Source organism: Phoca vitulina, unplaced genomic scaffold, assembly GCF_004348235.1.
Source record: "Phoca vitulina isolate PV1807 unplaced genomic scaffold, GSC_HSeal_1.0 scaffold31, whole genome shotgun sequence".
NCBI lineage: Eukaryota > Metazoa > Chordata > Mammalia > Carnivora > Phocidae > Phoca > Phoca vitulina.
Genome location: NW_022589734.1, coordinates 5,724,454 through 5,747,567, shown reverse-complemented (window position 1 = coordinate 5,747,567; position 23,114 = coordinate 5,724,454). Strand labels below are relative to the sequence as shown.

General features: G+C 43.2%; 1 protein-coding gene across 1 annotated transcript; it reads left to right on the top strand.

The window, feature by feature from the left end:
- Nucleotides 1–13,106: 13,106 nt before the first annotated feature.
- Nucleotides 13,107–22,335, top strand: RPP40 (ribonuclease P/MRP subunit p40). Its single transcript, XM_032424960.1, has 8 exons — nt 13,107–13,474; nt 15,042–15,186; nt 16,726–16,794; nt 17,380–17,475; nt 18,190–18,315; nt 20,011–20,209; nt 20,353–20,487; nt 22,115–22,335. Exons 1-8 carry the CDS (start codon nt 13,121–13,123, stop codon nt 22,311–22,313), a joined length of 1,323 nt encoding a protein of 440 aa, XP_032280851.1. The 5' UTR covers nt 13,107–13,120; the 3' UTR covers nt 22,314–22,335.
- The last annotated feature ends 779 nt before the right edge of the window (nt 22,336–23,114 follow it).

The window sequence follows — 23,114 nt, the reverse complement described above, 5'->3', positions numbered from 1 at the left end:
TGTCTAGTATGCAATTTTAAAAAATCATGAGATGTGTGAGGAAGCAGGAAAGTGTATTCTATACACAAGACAAAAAGCAGGCCATGGAAACTATCCCTAAGATATCTAAGATGTTGCAGTTAGCAGACAAGGATTTGAAATCAGCCATTATAAGTATGTTCCTGAGGGTAAAGGAAAATATTCTCATAATTAATGAACAGATGTGGAAACTCAGCAGAGAAATAGAAATTATAAAAAAAAAGTTAGAAAGATGACAAAAGGAAAAGGAATTAACTTTTGAGCTTGTCAAAAATTAAAAATCCAACATTTGGTAGAAAACCTAAATTTTTAGGTCCAAGAAGTTTTTTAAAAACTCAAAAGAAAATACAAATAAAACTAAACCTAAGCACATCACAGTCATACTGCAAAAATCCAAAGATGATAAGAAAATCTTGAAAGCAGCCAGGGAAGGATACCACACTATGTAGAGGGGATAATAATATGAGTGATGGATGATATATCATTCAAGAACAAGAGACAAATCAACAATGAAATGATATCTTTAAAGTGCAGGGGAAAAAGTCAATATAAACACAGGATTCCACATTCACTTAGCAAAACTCTCCTTCAAAATGAAGCAGAAGCCACAGTGGGATGCCACACACCTATTAGAAATGGCTAAAATAAAAATAAAATTGCAAATAGCAAGTACGTTTGAGGCTCTGGAATGAGTAGAACTGGAAATGCAAAATGGTACAGTGTTTGGAAAATAACTAACTGAGCAGTTTTTTGTAAAGTTAAACATTAGATGACCTAGATATTCCACTCCTAGATACTTAGTGAAGTAAATTGAAAACTAATGTTAAAAACTTGTGTGTGAATATTTATAGCCACTTTAGTCATAACTGCCAGAAGCTGGAAATAAACCAGGTGTTCTTCAACTGGTGAGTGAATAAGTACACTATGGTGCATCCATACAGTAGGATACTACTTGGCAACAAAAGGAGCAAACTTGATTCACACAAGCACAAGGATGTATCTTAAATGCATTTCTCTAAGTGAAGGTAGTCAGACCCCAAAAGCTACATATTACATGATTCTATTTACATGACATTCTAGTAAAGGAAAAATTACAGGGGTGAAAAATGATCAGTGGTTGCCAAGGATAAGGTGGGGGGAGGAGCTGACTACAAAGCGGCAGCACAAGAGACTTTTCTGGAGAGACCTTCATTGAATCTACAGTGTTAGCCATTTAAGACATTGGTTACCTTTGTGACGGAGGGAAGGAAAAAGTGATAGGGAGCCTGAGCAAAGCTGGTTCAAGCTCTTGGTCACACAGATGTATTCAATCTGTAATAATTCACTGAGCTTTACATGAAGAGTTTCTGCATCTATCTCAGGATGCAGGTTATATGTCAATTAAAAAATTTTTAAGATTTATTTATTTGAGAGAGAGAGAGCATGCATGCTCACACATGAGCTGGGGGGGAGGGGCAGAGGGAGAAGCAGACTCCCCCGCCGGGCAGGGAGCCTGACCCCACTTAGGCTCCATCCCAGGACCCTGGGATCAGGACCTGAGCGGAAGGCAGCCACTTAACATCCTGAGCCACCCAGGCGCGCCTATGTCAATTAAAATTTAAATACTACATATTTGCATAAAAATCCTAACTCAATATCTCAGAATAACAGCAGCCTTTTGTTGTGTTTTGTGTTTAAGTAAAACACGTTTGCTCATGGCATCATCAGATGGATTTTAATATTCCAAAGTATTACCATCCTAAACCTTGCGTGAGCTCCTAGGGTCTTCCCATTTTTGCTTCAGTTTGGTAAGCCACATGGTTTTGATTTTTTATGATGCAGTGTTTTTCCAGAGAAGTCCTCCCCTCCTAAGATGTGTACCAACACCGGGACACCTAGCACGGTTCCTTGCACATTGTATACACGATACTCGTGGCACTGTGTTGACAGGAACAAACCCAGTAGGAGAGGCTTGTTTGTGCACAGGCTAGTGAGCAGGTGATGGCAGATAGGACTGAAAGGCTACACTCGGCAGCAAACGTTTTCATACTTTATTTGATCAACTATTTGCAACTAGTTCAGCCAATGATAATTGGTTTAACGCAGTGGTTTTCAGCCTTGGCCACACACTGTGATCACCTGAAGAGCTATTACCTGATGCCCAGGCTCCACTCCAGGGATTTGGGTGTAATTGATCTGTCGTAATTTGGGTTCTGGGAATTTCAAAAGTCCCCCAGGTGATTTCATATGGAGCCCAGGGTGAGGACCACAGATTTGGGGCCAGGGATGCATCAGCTATAAGTGATTTCCATGTGTGCTCCAGGGTTTTAGAAAACAGTTCTGCCCTGTTAAAATCAAAGGGCTACTTTGGATTACTCAGCTATCTGTCTAAACTGCAACAGGAGGAAATGTCTTCTTGGCAGATCCATCTTTATGTCATTTGCTTTCAGAATAAGGGGTTGCTTCGGGCACAGCAGTTTGATTTCGTCTGTGTTGAAAATCATTAATAGCCGGGACGCCTGGGTGGCTCAGTCGGTTAAGCATCTGCCTTTGGCTCAGGTCATGATCTCAGGGTCCTGGAATCAAGTCCCACATCGGGCTGCCTGCTCAGCGGGGAGCCTGCTTCTCCCTCTGCTTGTCGCTCCCCCTGCTTGTGCTTCCCCTCTCTCTCCCTACTAAATAAATAAAATCTTTTTAAAAAAAGAAAATCATTAATAGCCTACGGATACCAAAAGGGGATGAAAAGAATTTGCAAACATGTGGAGTGCATTATACATGTTTTCAAATTTCTCCTATGATTAGAAAGGAAAACTACATTGCTTAAGACTTGATTTCCTAAACTCAGCCCTCAGCCATTTCCCTAAATTATTTCAAGTCTTTCCAAGATACTCAGCGTTCTCTGCAGGGGATTATTCCCAGTGTGAAGGGTACGAGATGGATAACGATCTCAAAGGAATTCTGCTTCTACTGCAGAAGCCTCACTAGCAGAACCTCCGATGACGATGACGAGGGAAGCTGCAGGGGCAGAATGATCCTTGTGGAGGCAGGGGAGTGCTTTAGTCAGGTGGAGTCGATACACGGGCCCAGCCCAGCCATTTAGTCCCCGTGGGGCTTTGGGCAAGTTTCTTGACTTGGATGACAGTTACATAAACCTCTTGCAGGAAAAGGCCTAAGGGTACTGACTGCAAAAACACCAGCGATTCTTCATTCCTCCTTGTGGCCCGTGCCCTCCTGGCAATGTGATTTTACCGCTGCTCCCATTCAGAGGCTGACTCTTCCTCTGGTCTTACTCGCTCTGGCCAATAACAACGCAGTGGGTAGAATGACTGTGCCAGTTTGGGGTGTGGGCCCAAAAGGTCTTAGATGCTTCTGCTTTTTCTTTCAGAATACAGCTGTCTCCAAGCCCATGTGAGCCCGCTGGAGGATGAGATACAATGAGGAAGAGAACCAAGGTGCCCACTTGACAGCCAGCTCACCCCCAGAAGCAGAGCCCCCTAGTCAACGAGCAGCTAACCACACATGCATGAAGGAGCCCAGCAGAGACCAGACTGGTCCTGCGGAGCCCAGCCTAAACTGCTGACCAGCTCAGTCATGAGCTAGATAAATACTGGGGTGGTTTGTTACACAATAACTAGTACATACACCAATTGAAGACATGATGTCAAGATTCAATGATATATTAATTACAAGTTACTTGGCAAACAGTAGGCATCCTATAGGTGCTGATTTCCTTCTTCTCTTATTGAAAGTTGCATCTCTCAAGTTAAACAGAAATACATGCAGACGTGTATGTATGTGATTGGTGCTTAAGCTCACACAGCACCCCACACTGCAAGAGGAAGTGGGTGACCAGAGTCTGACCATGAGGGCCCAGGGCCAGATTGTGAAATAAGAAGTTTGCCTTTTTTCCCCTCTGAATCTAAACTCTGGAGGTCAAGGCTGTGGACAGATCTAAAGACATGGAGTTCCCTCCTTCGGGGGCTCCATCTTTCTTCTATTGCTGTCTGACCTCTGGGAAGGGGGAATGGACCCACCCCAAGACGCAGTTGTTGGGAAGCCGTGGTCTACTTTAGGAAACTTCCTCTTGGGGCACCGTCTCTTCTCACCTTGGGCTGAGGGGAAGAGGTTGGTGGGGAAGGGGTGATGCCTCTGGAAGGGAAGGGGATGTTTTCAGGCACTTCACCTCCCCAAGGTCAAGAGGAGTCACCTCCCCAAGGTCAAGAGGAGCCCTGAGTGCTGCATTTCCAATGTGACAGCCTCTCAACACATGTGAGTGCTCAGCACCTAGAATGTGGCTGCTCCAAGTTATGATGCGCTGAAAGTGCAAAATAGAGTGAATTTCAAAGATTTAATACAAAAAGGTGAAATATTTCATTAATAATTTTATATTGATTACACATTAAAATAGTATCTTAGATATGAGGTTAAATAAATTCATAGTAATACCATCAATTTTACCTGTTTCTTTTTATTTTCTCTAACGTGAGTGTTGAGATTTTAAAACTACAGATGTTGCTCACCTCCTGCTTCTACCGGACATTGCTCTCTTCAAGGACTGCCTCCTTTTCAAAGTGCGGGCTGCCTCCTCAGAAGAGCAGAGGACAGGAAGGCTAGGAAATCTGAAATTTTAAAAGAATTTGGCATTTTACTGGTTCCACTTGTGAATAAGGGATTTAATAAGGCTTTAAATTTAAGATTTAATATTAAAAATAAAATGCATCATTTCAACATCGTGTTAGGAATTGGTATCGTTTTGCACGAGGGTTGCAGAAGCAATGCGAAGACATGGTTCTTGGCTCCAGACCTTTACTACTTAGCCTTTCACAGATTGGCTCCAGGTCCTGATATTTCCATTTTACATTAGATCCCCTTCCTCCAGGGTGATTGAGGAATAAGGCTGAAATGAAGTTTGAAGCTCTCACAAACCAAAGGATTTTTCTTTCTGTGGCTTTACCACCATTTTTAGTTTCTAATATTAGAAATACAAATTGCAGGCCATAGCTGGGAAAAAGAATGTAATGAATTGAGTCTAGAATCACACCACAGCTAATTTTCACAGGCATGTGCATTACCAAAAAGGGACATCACTTCCAACAATTCCAATACGTTCCCAGGACTTAGTCCACACCAAGCATTAGACTGAAAGTCCCCAGTGCCATCACTGTATAGAAATGGGACCATGCGCTGCATCCAGACAGGGCTGGGATGCTGTGAAGAGAGCAAATCTTCACAAAAACTCTAAATAATAACACTCTCTAGTGAAAGCAAGCATGATGGTCGTTAGTTGATGCAAGGCAACTTTCTTTTTCTTTTCTAATAAACAACATCTTCAAGGAGAGAAGCCCAGCCTCCATGCAATGCTTCCGTGGCTACTCAGGGATATGACCGAATTCAAGAGCAATAAAGGAGATGAAAGCCACATTTTAAATGTAAACAGATGTGTCACTGAAAAATTTTCAGATCCATAAATCCATGTATATGTTAATCATCACAGTATTGTGAGATGCAGGGAAACAATAAAGCATGTGCCACTTATTATATATTCCCCCCACCCTTCTCAAGTTCCTAAGTGCAGATACTCGATGAGAAAAAACTTTTCCAATTGACATCAATGTGAACATTTACTATTATAAAATTAGTTTTTTTTTCATTGTTTGTTAACTTTAAAGCCAAAGATACATAGTTCTACATCTAACATACTGCATTTTCGTAAAAACTCTGAATGTGAAAAGCTTCCTTTCTCCGATTACTAACAATAATTGCAAAATTGCCCATTCTATGAAGGACACTCTTCCAGGAACTGTGGGGAAATGGAAAAGAAATAACCAATATTGTTCCCATGACCTGGCAAGTCCCTCAAAGCTGGGGCAGAGAGATAGTCTCTCTGGGGCTTAGCACAGTGTCTGGCAAACAGTAGAAGCTTAATTAAGAGCTTGTTGATTGGATAAATGAATACTTCCGCTGCACACGGAGGCCAAATACAGGTAAGCTCCACACCTGGTGCTGTGGATGGATGTGCGGAAGCACGCTGCACACCCACTCCTGCCTGGGGTTTGGCCACGCCCTGCTCCCCAGCCCCAGGGCAATGCTTCCAGCTGTGGGAGAACTCGGGGATTTCTGTCCCCCAAAGTTCTTACCTCATCGCCGTCTCCCTTCCCTCAGTCTGTCCCAACTGTCCTTCCACCTTTTATTCTGCCTTCCTCTGCTCAGAGCTCTGTTCCTTCTACTTGGAGCAGTGCCCGCCACCACCCTTCCCTCCCCGCCCCTTCCCTCTCCTTCCCTCCCCGCCCCTCCTGCTGTACCTCTTCCAGCAGTTCTTGTCTGCTTTTCCTCATAAAATAACTCTTCTTCCACTCTCTGCCTCATTCACACTCATTGGGGGATCAAACCTTCACCCCACAGTTTAGTAGTCCACAGATTTGGAAAAAAAGGAAGTCATATTCTAGAACGAGAACCAGTGCCATCCACTTCTAGAGATCCCGGAAGTAGTTTAAGAGCCTTTAGAATCCGCAGAGAAACCTTCATCGTTCTCATTTCCTTCTAATTAAGTTATTTTTCTCCAAGCACCAGCACTCAAGACAAATTTTTATCGTGCCAAATATAGGAAGGAATGAAGTACCCACCCTGCGGCAACTTGGACGAACCTTGAGAACGTTTAGCTGAGGGAAAGAAGCCAGTCGCAAGAGTCTAAATATTATAGGATTCCATTTGTATGAACTGTCCAGAAAAGACAAATCTAGAGGGATGGAAAGAAGATGAATGGATGCCTAGGGCCAGGGTAGTCAGGTGGGAGCCTAGCAGCTACAGGGAGTTTCTTTTTGATGTGATGAAAAGGATCCAAAATTGACTCGTGCCAGTTACACACATCTGTGCATAGACTAAAAACCATTAAATTATACACTTTAAATGAATGAATTATACAGTACATGAATTGTATCTCAAGAAAGTGGTTTAAAATTTTTACAAATGAATTATTTTACACATACAAAATTATATGGTATACAAATAGACATTCTGTATCTGTCACCTGCTTAATAAAATTTTACCACTACCTTTGACGCCCTCTGCATGGCCCTTCCCAAATACAACTCTTTGCCTCCCCTCCTAGAGAGTCATTCATCTGAAATTTTAAACAATTATTATTCCACTTTCATTATAATTTTGCTACATACGTATCTCTAAATAGTATAATGTTTAGCTTTGCAAGTTTCGACTTCCTACAGATGTATGTGCCAAATATACTTGTCCCTTCCCTTTCTCTTTCCACATTGTATTTTTTGAGAGTCTTTCACATTTTAAAGTTTCTCATTCAGGGGCGCCTGGGTGGCTCAGTCGTTGGGCGTCTGCCTTCAGCTCAGGTCATGATCCCAGGGTCCTGGGATCGAGCCCCGCATCGGGCTCCCTGCTCGGCGGGAAGCCTGCTTCTCCCTCTCCCACTCGCCCTGCTTGTGTTCCTTCTCTCGCTGTGTCTCTCTCTAGTAAGTAAATAAAATCTTTTTTTTTTTTAAAGATTTTATTTATTTATTTATTTATTTGAGAGAGAGAATGAGAGACAGAGAGCACGAGAGGGAAGAGGATCAGAGGGAGAAGCAGACCCCCCGCTGAGCAGGGAGCCCGATGTGGGACTCGATCCCGGGACTCCCAGGATCATGACCTGAGCTGAAGGCAGTCGCTTAACCAACTGAGCCACCCAGGCGCCCAGTAAATAAAATCTTTAAAAAAAAATAAAAATAAAGTTTCTTATTCAATTGTTTACTAATTAGCCTCTAAGTTGAAGATACTAAAACTTACCTCAGAGAGGATTCTTGTGAGATAATTAATATAAAGTGCTTGGAGTAGTGCCTGATTCATTATAGGTGTTCAATATTGTATACATAATATATATATTATTACATAATTATTGATAATTATATATAAAATTATAGTGATTACTCCTTTCTCTGTTAATGTGTATTATTTCATCAACTGCATTATGGATTAATAGTTTTCGCATTATAGCAAAATCCGAGGTACACAGAAATGCCTCATTTTAGACATCTGAAGTCCCTGGATAGCTAAGATTTACATTTTTTACATCCCAATTTACTTCTAAACATATGTTTTTCCCCTTTAAACAAAATAAAAGAATGAGCTTTATAAAAAATGTCAACCATTTCCAAATTCTCTTCCAAAATTGTTATTTTAACATATGTGACAGAGCTTTAGTCAGACGGTGTGACCGTTCTGTGTTCTTTTTTTTCCCAGCTTTATTGAGATATAATTGACATATGACGTTGTGTTCTGTTTTTAAAGTACGCCTCATTTGTACACTTCATTTGTACACTTCCACTGTACACTTGGACACAGTCCACGTAGTTGCCATTGTTAATATGTGCACGTGCTCCACCAAATTCCAACCAGCTAAAGGGAGAGGACAGGAAGCAGTCTGGCTCTGAGCCCTTCCCAGAACGCCAGGGATTCAAGTCCTCGCTTGGGGGGGTGGATCACATACCCTTCTTGGGGGCCACTGATGTTTTCCGCTGTGGCTGCTGGATCCAGTTCCCTGGCTGCCTTGTACACCAACACCCATCCACTTGTGGCAGATGCCTGGAGCCCTGGGCTGGAAAGGACTGTGAGGTCAAGTTTAGGCTTGGCAGGAGGGGAGGCCTCTGATTTACTACCGGTGTCTTCAATAGCTACAATTCTCCGCACCACCTTCCCTGCCACTCCCACCTGTAATGGGATGATGTTAGGTGATTTCAGGTTAGCGTGCATTCCGAAGAACAAACAAACCAGGAGCTTCAGAGTTGGAGAGTTCTCTCCTTTCACCAATATAGATCCAATATATTTGCATGTCCCGTTGAATAATACGGGGTTTGAAGTCTGCGGGTCCACTTATCTGTGGATTTTTTACAGTACAGTACTGTAAATGTATTTTCCTTCATTATTTTAACTTTTTTTCCCCTAGTTTCCTTTATTGTAAGAATACAGTATATAATACACATACACAAAATATGTGTTAATTTATTGTTTATGTTCTCAGTAAGGCTTCTAATCAACAGTAGGCTATTAGTAATTAAGTTTGGAGGGGGGAGTCAAAAGTTAGATGTGGGTTTCTGACTGCACGGGGTAGGGGGGTGTCAGCATCCTAACTTCTGCATTGTTCAAGGGTCAACTGTATATTTATAGGTACTGTATTTGTGTTTTGAATTTGCACACTGACCCAGGCATTAATTTATGTAAAATAATATTCTAACATTTTCACAGAGTTGAGCATATTTAAATTCTGTTTCTGTACTTCTAATTTTATTGCATTGTAGCCCCAAAATGTGGTATAAAATTGTCCTTTTAGATTTACTAAGTATATTTTTGTGTTGTTAGAATACAACCAAAGGTATTTTTATTTTTTTTTGCAAAAAAAAAAAATATTTTTATTTATTTTTTGTTGGCTTGGTTTTTTTAAAAGTTATTTTGCTACTATATTCTTTTGGGTATATATATATACACACAAATCAGTTATGTTTCATTTCCTGTGCTTTTCTTTCTTATTTATTTATTTTTGCCATTCCTGGCCCATCATCCTTAGACTTTTGCTATGCTCTCGAATCTATGATCTGTTGGTCAATTAAGATTTCTTTCAGCTCTAGATACCAGAAATTCAGAAAATTATTGTATGAACAAGCAAGGGTAGGAGATGAGGCTGTAGAGGGAGGCAGGGGTAAGGTTATCTACAAGCTTTTCTTCTACTGCAGTGAAAAGCCAGTTTAAAGCCAGGCAGGGTTTAAAGAGGGGGTGGGTCACATATACAGGCCTACCTCCGAGATATTGCGGGTTTGATTCCAGCCAACCACATAAAGTGAGTCAAATAAATTTCCTGGTTTCCCAGTGCATATAAAAGTTATGCTTAGGGGCGCCTGAGTGGCTCACTTGGTTAAGTGTCTGACTCTTGGTTTCAGCCCAGGTCATGATCTCAGGGTTGGGAGATCGAGCCCCATGTTGGGCTCCACACTCAGTGTGGAGTCTGTTTGAGATTCTTTTCTCCTCTCTCTCTCCCCCTCTGCTCTTCCCCCTGCTCACTCTCTAATAATAAATAAAATCTGTAAAAAAAAAAAAAAAAGGTCATGCTTACACTATACTGTAATCTATTAAGTGTGTAATAGCATTATGTCTAAAAAAGTAAATACCTTGATTGAAAGATTGTTTATTGCCAAAAAAATGCTAACCATCGCCTGAGCTTTCAGAGTTGTGATCACTGATCACAGATCACCGTAACAAATATAATAATGAAAAAGTTAGAAATAGTGTAAGAATTACCAAAATATGACACAGTTACACAAAGGAAGCAGAAGCTCTTGGAAAAATAGCACCATCAGACCTCGTCGACACAGGGTTGCCACAAAACTTCAATTTCTTAAAAACACCGTATCTGCAAAGCGCAGTAAAGTAACGTGCAGTAAAATGAACTATGTCTGTATCACATTGTTCAGGTTTTTGAGAAATCAGCCTGGATGCTGAGTGGAGAACAGACCGTAGGAGGGCCACAGACAGGAAGCAGGGAGGTGGTTAGGAGCCTGTTTGGCAGCTGCCCGAGAGAGGGCAAGGTGGCTGGCGGAGACAGAAGAGGCTGTAACCAGGATGCCTGTTGCAGACAGAGCCAACAAGCCACAGACTGGCAGTGGGATCGTGTATGGGGGTAGAAGGGAAGCCGAGTCAGGAATGATGCCTGGGTGCCCCCCTCCCCCCACCCCAGGGACGAGGACCCAGGCCTGGTGGTTCTCAGTGGATAGATGGTCCTGAAAGCTGAGAGACCACATGGGATCCCTCCAGGGGTGGGGGGGAAGGGGGGAGGGCATGAAAGAGAAGGGGGGAGGGTAAGGATCACTAGTGACCTAGAGGAAGTGAAGCAGGAGGAAGGTAGAGTCAGATGGGAGGGAGTCCAGGAGCGGGGAGGTTCTCAAAACTCCAGAGGGAAGTGTTTCAAGGAGTGTTTTCAAATGTACCCACAGATTTGTTCTAACAGGTATGGCAGCATGCACAGAAATGACTGTCCTAAAGGAAGAAGTTTTTACTCACAGTTCCCTAGAATCAGGAGGAATGACAGGTCATGCAGAGCCACCACCGCAAGCCAAGCACATCTGGGTTGGCAGGGGGAGTGAGGGGAGAGCATCCCTTAGCGCTTTTATTATGGGAAGGAATGGGGGAGGCAGGGTAACCACACCAAGTAGGTTTAGGATTGGCTAGTTTGAAGAGTTTCCGTGGGCACTGGAGTGTAGGGACTGTCCCCAGTTATCCAGAACCTGGCCCTGGAGTTATTAGGGCAGGGGAAAAGGAGCCTGGAGTGTAACAGCTTACAGAAGAGGTGTTTCAGGGTGTCAACTCCAGATTAGTAGGTCTGCAAATGAAAGGCATGCTCATTGCACAAGTTATTTGCTATCTTTAGGAATTAGCTAACCTGGGAAGGGGCAGGCCCACCCTGGTCAGTGAGGCCCCAGATGCCAGAGCATCAGAGAATAAGAATACAGAAAATAAGAAAATACAGTTAATACAAAGGAAGAAGTGCTCAACTGTATCATTTGCATCAAGTGCATCTAAAAGACTGAGATAAGAACAGAAACTTGGCCTTGAATTTGTCAAAATGGAAATCACTGGTGACCTTGGTAAAAGCCAAGTCAGTGAGGCAGTCTGGAGGAAAGCTAGAATGGAATGGGGTCAGGAGACAATGTGCGGAAAGGAAGCTCTGATGGAGCAGAGAAACACAACGGTGAGAATGCAGAGGAATGCACAACATTAAGGCACGTGTGTATACTGATAGAAATGACCCAGCAGGCAGGGAGAAATGAATGAATCATTACAGACAGAACTCCAGAACACCGTGGAGGTAGGCTGAAAGGACTCTTCCGTCCCAAATTTACTTAAAGTTACAGCTTTAGTCTTTAAAATAAACGAGATTTTTGCCTTTTATTTCATAATACAGGCACACCCCACCCCAGAACATATCCTCAAGTACTGTTTCCCTGGAAGAACACTTGAGTTATGAATACCCAAACTGCATAGTGGCTGTTCATATGTATATTTTCAGAGGATATAATTTATATTGAGTTTTCAAAACTTAATAAAACACTTTTTAAAAAAGATTTTATTTATTTATTTGACAGAGAGAGAGCACAAGCAGGTGGAGCGGCAGGCAGAGGGAGAGGGAGAGGGAAAAGGCGGCTCCGGGCTAAGCGGAGAGCCCGACCTGAGGCTTGATCCCAGGACCCTGGGATCATGACCTGAGCTGAAGGCAGACGCTTAACGGACTGAGCCACCCAGGCGCCCCCTTAATAAAACATTTTAAACTAAATGGCTTGCAAGAAAACCTTCACGTTGGTTCCAAATACAATTGGTAGACCATAAAATCACACCAGTCACTTTGCAAATTTTGGAGTATCAGCAAAGGTATACACATTGGATGGTTGGTCTAAGAGAGGCCACTGCTACTTAAATGTGAGGTGACCAAGAAGTAATGTTTTAAGCATTTTATATCCTAATATGACAGTTGTAACATATCTGGGTGCCATACTGTGATTTAGAAAACTGGCATAATTTTTCAATTGACCTGCTATTTCTAATCATTTTTCCTGTTTAAAATAATGGGAAATATGTTTTTCTTAGTTTCCTCAGAGACAGGCTGACATTTCAGACACAGGTTACTGACATTAACTGGCAAAAGACCTTCCTCCAGCCTTGTCTCAGTTTAAAAATTTTAAATACTTACCTTGTAAATTACTTAACTTCGGTTGTTCCGAATCTTATAGTAAAATTGCTGCTCCAGAATGTTGTACCACAGTCTGCTGTTTTGCATCCTTTCTGCACAGAATTGGGGCTGTGCATACTCCAGTTTGAGAAGCAGGTACTAATGCAAAATCTGATCAGAAAAATTATGGAAAAATGAATTCTCACTGCAACCCCCAACAACCGCTCAGATGGGATTTTTAAGAAGGGATCTTAAAGTGGTTCCGAAGGAGTCGTACTGTAGGGCAGACAACAGAAACTGTGTATTCTCTTCCCGCACAAAGTTCCTTAACCTTTTGGGAAGGACCAGAGGGAGGATTTACGGGCAAGAGACAGCAGCAAGGGAGGGACGGAGGACAAGGCGAGAAAGATGGGTTTGAAAAGGCAAGTTCCAGGTTTCCAGGTGCCAGGTATTTCCATTTTAGGTAATGAATTTGCCGTTTCAGGTACCCACTGCAAGCTTCTGCTAAAGTTCCTAAACGGAGCCCGCGCCCCCAGCAACTGGCTCGGCGCGTCCGCACTGCGCATGCCCACGGGGAGGGGGGGCGAGGAGGAGGGGCGGGGCGCGCCGAGCTCGCGCGGGGCCGAAGCCAGGGAGAGCATGGCCACCCTGCGTCGGCTGCGGGAGGTTCCCCGGCACTTGCTGGTCTGCGAGAAATCCAACTTCGGCCACGACAAGTCGCGCCACCGACATCTTGTGAAGACGCACTATCACAACCACAGGGTGAGTTCGGCCGCCGTTGGCCCCTCGGGCATCGCTTCATCCCCCGGGAGGTGGGGAGGTCTGGGCAAAATCGCATTGAGCTTTGAGTGGCGGGCCCGCCCTCGACGCGCAGAGGGGCGGGGCTCCTCGCCAGGCATGTTGGGAATTGTGATCTCTTCACTGCTCCCGACTGCTCGCTTGCGGAGCTGTAGGACTACCACTCCCAGGATGCTCCGGGGGCGGGGGCAGTGTCCTCTCCTCTCGGGGGGAGGGGCGGGGCGGCGTGCCCCCTGCCGACTCCAAAGCGCGCTGGCTACTTTGGTCCCGCCCCTGGTGGGGTGCTTCCCCGGGAGGGACGTGAGAGTGGGGGCCGAGCCTGGGAAGTTAAAGAGCGAGTGATGGGTGCAACGTGGAGCCGCGGGTCGGAGGAAAATCGGGGCCGGACTCGGCGCCCCTCCCCACCTCTTGATTCTTTCTCCCGCCTCGTGGGAGCGTCTTGCCGAGTCCGGACCCAGGAAGCACGTGCTTTTCTAAACTATTTAGGGGAGCTAGGTTTAGATGTGAGAAAATTCCCGCTTTGCCTGCTGTCTTCTGTGGTCTCCAGCCAAAGCGCACCAGTTTGGCAGCTTTGTGTAGAAATGCGCCGTGGTGGCCCTGCTTCCGAGCACAACTTAAGAGCTTTACAGGGGTGCTAACATCGGTGTTGCTTCGTGAAAATGTCATTCTCGTGGGGGTGCTTTGTGTAAGTTGAGGCCTCAGTGAGGTTAATGATCTAGCATCCGGCAAGAGAAGAGAATAACCCCAATGCCAGTCAAGTGTCCAATGGCTCGGTTTCACCAACCCATGTAAGTGGCGAGGTCTCCAAAAACTCAACCTGAAAATGGTTTTAGCCCTTTACACTTTAAATTCATCAGCCTCATCTCCACCCAGACCTGACTGCCATGGCAGTTTCTCAGAGACACAGGTGGTGAGGCCGGTCCCTTAGGAATAGACTGGCGTTTGAGCTTTGGGAGAGTGCTTCTCAAGGTGGGGAGCACTTGGGCAACATTTGAAACCGTTTAGGTTTAACATCTCTGCTTTAGACAAAAGCTCATCGCAGGCAGCAATCGGGGTGTGTATCTTATCTTTTCCAGGATGATCTGTAGAATTTTTCTGTCTAGAAAATAGAAACAGCCTGGACCACTTCTGCTTCCATGGAGCCTCTTAATGATTGATGTCCCTAATTTCCTTATGCCCTAAGGGACAGTCCCTTTGATTCCAGCTGGTACCAGGTTAAACAAATTTAGGGATATTCCACTGTACCTAAAAATTAATTAGAGCAGTGGACAGGATATAAAACATATTGCTTATTTGCAAAAGCTTTCCATTAAATTTTTTTTTTGCTTCTTTAACTTTAATGTTTGGATACAGAAATGAAAAACGTGAATTGTCAAATTTCTCTTTTCCTGAGACTGGTAAATTAATGTAAGAGTTTTATAGAAACCCGTGGGGGAATAGTTAGCAGCCTTCATATGTTATAGCATCCTTAAAAAGCTAGAGGCTGATCTACATGAAAGTAAGACTGGTTTATGTTACACATTCCAAATAGGTTTCAATTCTGATTCCTGAATGTGGGATTCTGTCAAAAGAACTGAAAAACCTAGTCATGGAAACTGGACCCTATTACTTTGTGAAGAACTTACCTCTTCATGAGTTAATTACACACGAATTCATCAACACCTTTGTGAAGAAAGGTAAGAAAAATCTTGTCGTGTCTATGAATGTGGCAAGATGAGGAAGTATAGTTAGATCACATCACGATACTAGGGCTCTTCTCTTGTCTTAAATAGGGCCTGTGGAGGTAGTCTGCGTGGTCAAGTGCATGCATCACTCCCCCTCCCTCAGTATCCTCACCCTACTTTTTCTCGTGCTCTCTTTAGGTGGTGGTTTCTGATGACACTTGTCCACGAGTGTGGCATGGGGATGTTGTAACATAAAGCTATCTCTCATCTTAAAACAAGGATTCAGGGAGAGGAGAGAGCCTTGGGATCTGTGTGTTCAGATACACTGCTGTTGGTGCGTGGCCACAAAGACCACTGTGTTCCCAGCAGTCCCCACTCAGCCGTCTCGAAAGGTTCATCTCCTCATGCCACCGTAGCAGCTGTTCACCGGGCGGTGTGCTCATTATGGTTCAGTGTCTTCTGCTTCGAGTGTGTGGCTCTGACCCTCTCTGCTCACCCCACCGCATTTCCATTCGTGTCTGCTGGGTTGGTGGCTTTGTTCCAGTCGTTTCCTAGGGAGCACTTGTTTGAAACTGTATTTCAGACTGTCGTTAGGGATTCCCCCCTCACCACGTAAGTCACTGTACTTAGAAGTAAGCGAGCCCCTTCTCTTGCTGTAGGCTCCATATTCGTCGTCTGCAGGGAGCCCTGAAGAATCCAGTGACTTCCAGTTCCTCTCCTTCGGGTGCTGCTGGCCCTGCTTGCGAAGCTGGCCGTGCTTGTCTTTGGTCCCATCAACTTGAGTCCTTTCATCTATTTTGAAGTTTGGTGCTGCTTTGTTAATAATGTGGCCATTGGCTGTAAGGGGCACTTTTACATATCTTAACCAGCTGAACTCTTCCAACAGCTCTGTGAGTTAGGCCTATGATCCCCATTTTACAGGTGAGGAAAACTGAGGTTCACAGAGACTGAGTGGCTTTCCTAACCTCACACAAGGTCCTGGCACATTTTGAATCTTTACCTGGAACTCTTCCTCCCAGGAGCGTGCACTGACCTAGTAGTCTACTTTGTGCCTCTCTGCCAGCACTCTCAGCGGTACACACCACGCCCTGAGTCCATTTCCTGCTTGATGGTAGTCACCTGGCACGGATAGGCCCTGGGTGGGGGCGTGAACTAGCTGTTGTGTGGCCTCTGTGTCCTCGAGCTCACCCTTGGCAGGTTTTAGGGTTATTTATTTATAGATTTTATTTATTCATTTGAGACAGAGAGAGAACACGAGCAGGGAGAGGGAGAAGCAGGCTTCCTGCTGAGCGGAGAGCCCAATGCAGGGCTCGAACCCAGGCCCCTGGGATCATGACCTGAGCTGAAGGCAGACACTTAACCATCTGAGCCACCCAGGCGCCCCAGGTTTTAGGTTTATTGAGGGAGCTGGATACTGGATACTGGATACTGACTGGTGGATACTGACCCTTACTCACCTGGCAGATACGTTATCATGTGAAGAGAATCCACTAACTTTGCAGGTGTGATTTTTTTTTTTTTTTTTAATTTCTTGTCTGGGCTTTCTTACAGGTTCGTGCTGTGCACTAACATACAATACAAATATCGATGAAGATAATACTGTGGCCCTGCTGCCAGACGGTAACAACACTCACTTTCTCTTTAATTTTAAAAGAAATACTGTAAAAAAAAAAAAAAAGTCAAATCTCCAGATTCACTCCCCTTCTTAGAATGAACTGTTTTTAACAGGTTGGTTTTTATTCTTCTTGACATTTTCTATAAATTTATAAACACACATAAAGCTTGTTTTTTTTTTTTAACATAAATCACATTGTACTACATTGTTCCTCAATTTTCTTTTTTCTCAATATGTCATAGACATCTTTCCGTATCAGGGCATATGGTTCTGACTTACCATTTTTAATATTTTGAAGGTATTCTAGTGAAGAGGTAACCATGATTTGTTTAACTATTCCGTCTTTAATAGAAATTTAGATAATTTCTGTTTTCACTGTCATAAATAATATCCTTGTATGTATAATAGGTTAAAATATCCTTATACATAAATAGGATGTATGTATAAATAATATCCTTGTATCATAAAGAAAATCCTTGTGTGCAGTTTATTACCCTCATATTTAACTGCTCGATTGGCTATGCTTTCTTTTAATCAGAGAACGTGTCATATTTTTAACATCTCTTTTATGGGAATTATTTGACTTATAGGGAAATTAATTTTATCACTGGATAAAGATACTTATGAAGAAACTGGTCTTCAAGGTCGTCCATCTCAGTACTCCGGCAGAAAAATCATGAAATTTAGTAAGTATTATGCTCCCATCAGTTTCTAACAAGTCAGTAATCTTCCTGTAGCAATTTCAGTGTAAATGTTTGAATTGCCGCTGTTCTCTTTGTTCAGAAGGAGTATGGCTTTTTCTTGTCTTTAAAACTTCTGACCCATGGGGCTCTAGGTTGAGCTTTGGAGAGACTAAGATTGCTCTTCTCTCTGTTTCTCTTCAGCTGTGAGCTGCATCTTATAAGGATTACAGAATTGGAATGGTCCATTATATATATATGTTTTGGGTCAGAAATTCAAAGTAATGAACGCAAGATAAACGTCTACAGCGTGTTCTTAATAAAGAATTTCCTTTACTTTCACCAGGTTTTTTATGATGACTAGTAGAGACACCCCCGTGAGTGAGGAGATACGGTTCTGCCGATAGTGTCTGGCTTGAACACGAATGACTGAGGCTGTCACATCCTTAGGTAGATTAGGATTGACCTCCCAAACCTCTGCCCTTGGGCTTTGACCTCGGAAAAGTATGAATTTAAAACATTTGTTGTTACTGTCAATGCTAGAAATGCCCATGAAAGGCAGAGTTTTGATTTGGTAAACCAAAGGAGTGCAAGAACAAAATAATTTTTGCTAGTCATAAAACTTCCAAAAATTCTGATGCTTTTTAATACAGTACTTTTTCCACAGTGTAGGCTGTGTGTATACGAATGAACTGTTTATTCCTCTTTCCATTTTTTAAGTTGTTTCCATTGATTTGATGGATTTATCCTTTAACCCGAATTCTAAGAAGTATGAAAGAATATCTTGGTCCTTCAAAGAAAAGAAGCCATTGAAATTTGATTTTCTTTTGGCTTGGCATCATACAGGTATGGAAGATATGTAACAGTACAGTGATTTGGAAATCTAATCATTAATTAAAGGGGAGTAATGGAGGATTGAATTGTGATTCATCCCTGTGGTCTAGGATATTGTGTACATATGTGCATAAACATTATTCGGGAAGCTGCTTCGGGCCCCCTGCCATCCCCGGGAGCCATAGTTTGGGATGATCTAGGCATGCGGCCATCTGCCTCCACCTCCTTGGGTTATGTGTCAATCCAGAGATCTTGAGAGTGGCTTCATAGCAGCTAACTTTTATCTGTCTCTTCCCTTCCTTCCTACACCTTACCTCAAACAGCCTTGGCAGTATGTTTTAAAATAACACAAATTATAAACACAAACTGTTGATTATTTGAGGGTCCAAATCAGGCATGCCATTAAATGTCAGATGAAATTTGTTGTAACTTGGAATTGATTAGAATGTGAAGTTTAGTGGGGTGTTTGGTCACCAAACGTGGTGACGTGCCGACAACTTCCATGTGCCTTGCTCCTTTTAGAGTGTAGCTTTGGTCCATCACAAGATTGTAATGAGTCAGATCATCACAGTTGTGATGGTGTCATACTCATTTTTGGAGGCTAGGGAGGCACATAGGTCCATTTTGGAAATATGCCTATGCATCTGCTCTGTGTGGGACGTTTCTGGTCACGGGGTGCTCCAGGCTGCCCCTATGAGTCCTCAGTCTGTAATGCTTTAGTGCTTCTCCTCCTTAGGGTAGAGATACAGGAGGGCAGGCAGACTGACAGACATCCAGTTGCATGAAGTCTTCATTGAGGACCATGTGTGCTTTCGGTTCTGGAGAGCTCTGTGTTCCTAAGGCTCCTAATTATTCTAAGGGCTTGTCAAGAACTGGGGAAAGTCCAAGATTTTCCTCACTTGTACACCAAGTAGTTAGCGTGCACAGTCTCATGGATGCTGGCAGAAGGCACAAGACTCGGGATTTAATTACTCACAGTAGTGGCCGTAGTGCAGCAGGTCCCACTACCTACAGGGTGACACGCGGTGGGCCGGGGATACGCCATGTGCCACGGGCTGCATTACAGGAGAGGAATCCCGAGCTGCAGGAACGCCAGTCTTACATCCTGGCCAGTAAGCCTGCGGGCCTTTGTTCTGGGGCGGAGGGTCGGGGGGGAGCAGATTATTTCTGTTACACTGGACATGAAGCAAGCCTGACTTTTGCTCCCAAGGGGGCCGCTATTTCTGTCTTCCAAGGCTGTTGGAAAATCCTTGAAGATAAGTTGGATTTTACTGGGTTTTTAAAGACAAGCTTAAATGAGATTCTGCCATCATTCAGTTCCTCTTGTGTTTCCTTTACAGAGATTATGCAAATAAACTCCTCTCTGTAGAGTTCACTAATTTTATTTAGCCACGAGTAGCACTTTTTTGTATTCAGTAACTCAAAATTTTCTTACTAGAGCAAATGCTGAAACTAATATGGGGTTGAATCTGAAAGGATTATGCTTTTCCAGGAAAAAGGAAAGGAAATGAATGTTTAGAGAACTTTGGCACAAGGAGCTGAAAGCAACTTAAATGATTTTAATTTGAATACAACTTTGCACCACTCCCTTCTGCGTTACTTTATCTCACCTGCTCCCCAGAACTCTCACATGGGAATGGGGTGGTTTCAGGGATTCACTGAACTTGCTTTCAGGAGTCAGATGACCTTGTATGGTGTGTTTTTAAGGTGCAGAAGAATCTACAATGATGTCATACTTTTCCAATTACCAAATTCAGGAGCGTCAGCCAAAAATAGCCCTGAGCACAGTGACAGAGCTGCAGTGCCCGGTGCTGCAAAGCAGCGCCCTCCGGGGGGCGCCAGAGGCGGCCTGCAGCGCTCCCGAGCTTCTGGACTGGCTGGGCGCCGTCTTCAGCCACGCGGAACTGTGCGTAGTAGCTCCTGGGCTGTGGGCTCGGGCTCTGGCTGACTTCTTGTTCTTCATAGGGGTTTACACTTTGAAAATGAATCATGCGGGAAATGTAAATATGTTTTCTTTCTTTCTTTTGTGTGTGTGTGTGTGTGTGACAGAAATAATGAGCCTAATAACTTCATATCAACCTATTGCTGTCCTCAGCCAAGCACAGTGTTGGCCAAAGCTTATTTGTGTACAATCACTGGTTTCATACTTCCAGAGAAGATCTGTCTCCTCTTGGAACAGCTGTGGTGAGAACGCTTTTTGCCTTTTATATCTTGCTCATCCGTGCCCACATCACATTTTAGGGGCAGTGCTACTGTTCCAGATCGCAGCGTACTCTCACAAACGTTTCCCCCTTTTTCCTTGCTTGGGCTCACAGTGTGGTAACATTATCTTAAATGACATAACTATCCTTGGTGATAGGAAAATTGTATTGCCAAATACTTGTCCTTATGAAAAGACAAAGAGCAGAGTTTAACTAAGCTTCTTGAAAACAAACTATTCATTTTTCTTGTGTTCCGGAAGTTGTAATATCACTTAAGAAAACAGCAGTACTCTACGGGACACGCTATGGTCTGTTTTAAATGTTAGAGTTCGGCAGATGTTTTATTTTGAAAACAAGTTGACCACTTTTGAATCCAAATCATGTCTAAGATCTCTTCTGGCCCTGACATCCTGTGAAGCTCTGGGCGTCATTAACATGCCAAGGATTGGACAAGGCAGTATGGGGTTTTTCATTTGAGAAGGTACTCTATAAATAAGACACTACATTTTATCTAATGTCGGGAAACTCTGATTCCATATTGAAAAGGCCATGAAGCAAACATAATGCCTTCTCAGTCTTCACTTTTTTATTTATTTTTATTTTTTTTTATTTTTTATTTTTTTAAAGATTTTATTTATTTATTTGACAGAGAGAGACATAGCGAGAGAGGGAACACAAGCAGGGGGAGTGGGAGAGGGAGAAGCAGGCTCCCCGCAGAGCAGGGAGCCCGATGTGGGACTCGATCCCAGGACCCTGGGATCATGACCTGAGCCGAAGGCAGTCGCTTAACCAACTGAGCCACCCAGGCGCCCTTTTTTTTTTTTTTTTTTTTAAATAAGCCCAATGCCAGGCTTGAACTCATGACCCTAAGATCAAGACCTGAGCTCAGATTAAGAATTGGATGCTTAACCAAGGCACCCATCAATCTTCACTTTTTAAATGTCTAAGATTTAAATCTTGAGGGTTTTCTTTTTTAAGCCCAATACCCTTTTTCATGTATTAGTTTAGTACTTTCATTTTCCTCAATAAGGTTGGACTTTTTTTTTTTTTAAGATTTTTATTTATTTATTTGAGAGTGAGAGAGTGAACACAAGCAGAAGGAGTGGGAGAGGGAGAAGCAGACTCCCTGCTGAGCAGGGAGCCCGATGTGGGGCTCGATCCCAGGACCCCGGGATCATGACCTGAGCCAAAGGCAGACACATAACCGACTGAGCCACCCAGGTGCCCCAAGAAGATTGGATTTTTTTTTTTTAATCCAGGAAATTATTCTGCAGTGTTTCAGTTAACAGAGACTGAACAGCACTGTTAAATGGAGGGAAACTACTCCTGTACACTTTGTGGCTTTGTTTTGTTTTCTCTTCGCATCTTACATGATGTTCCACAGTAAGCATAGGAACTGCTGAAGTTGATTTTGTGCATTCTGTAATTGGTTAACATTTATTGAATACACCACATAGGATCAGGAATGTAATTTGCATCTCTTAATCCTTATAAATAAAAGCTAAGGTCTAAGCTTCATTGGAACATCAGAAATATCCCTTATCCTGAATAAGTAAAAAAATGTGAACATTCCTAGCCCTCCATGTTTAAGATTTATCTTTCTTTTTCAGTCGCTACTTTGATGAGCCCAAGTTAGCTCCTTGGGTTACGTTGTCAGTACAAGGCTTTGCAGACAGTCCTGTTTCGTGGAGAGAAAATGAACATGGTTTTCGAAAAGGAGGAGAACATTTATACAACTTCGTGATTTTTAATAATCAGGATTATTGGCTTCAGATGGCTGTTGGGGCAAATGATGACTGTCCACCGTAAAAAATACAAAATTTAAAATCATGTTTGTTTATGTTCATGCTTTCTTTCAGATTTTGTTAATGGTAAAGGACTGTGTGTTCACTCAGGTTTGTATGATGATGGCATTTTTTAGATCAGCAACCATTAGCATTCTTGACTTAGGGCCCATCCTGTGAGTGTAGCTGGGACTGACATCCAATGAATAGCTCATAGTTGATTACCCTGGTCAGTGTCAGTGTAAGTACAGAGGTGTGGGTTACTGCATGGTAGAGTGGACTAGGATGGCCAGGGAACAGGTGTTCTTAGACCGTTGGGTAAGATGTGTGTTGTTACTCGGGTGTATGATTACAACTTTTTCATATAATAAAAATAAGTCCTTATATCATACTTCTCAGAGCCAGCCCTGCTTTAAGTACTGATTGTATTTTACCTCATTTCTTTCTTTTTTTTTTAAAAGATTTTATTTATTTATTTAATTGACAGAGAGAGAGAGAGACAGCATGAGGGGGAACACAAGTAGGGGGAGTGGGAGAGGGAGAAGCAGGCTTCTGGCTGAGCAGGGAGCCCGATGCGGGGCTCGATCCCAGGACCCCAGGATTATGACCTGAGCTGAAGGCAGTCGCTTAACCAACTGAGCCACCCAGACGCCCCTACCTCATTTATTTCTTGCATCAACAGCACAGAGTATAAATGAGCTACCAGGGTCACGCTGCTTATGAGTCTGAGACCTGACCTCAGGCCAGCTGGTTCCTAAGTGTGTGTTCTCACTCTTGCCTCTGGATCAAGAGAGGGGTATTTGGATACTGTATATGGTAAAGAATA

Coding starts and splice junctions, on each gene's coding strand:
- RPP40 (XM_032424960.1), top strand. CDS start 13,121: ATGGGTTTGAAAAGGCAAGTTCCAGGTTTCCAGGTGCCAGGTATTTCC. Junction 15,187..16,725: donor CAACACCTTTGTGAAGAAAG/GTAAGAAAAATC, acceptor GCTTTCTTACAG/GTTCGTGCTGTGCACTAACA. Junction 20,210..20,352: donor GTCTTCAGCCACGCGGAACT/GTGCGTAGTAGC, acceptor TGTGTGTGACAG/AAATAATGAGCCTAATAACT.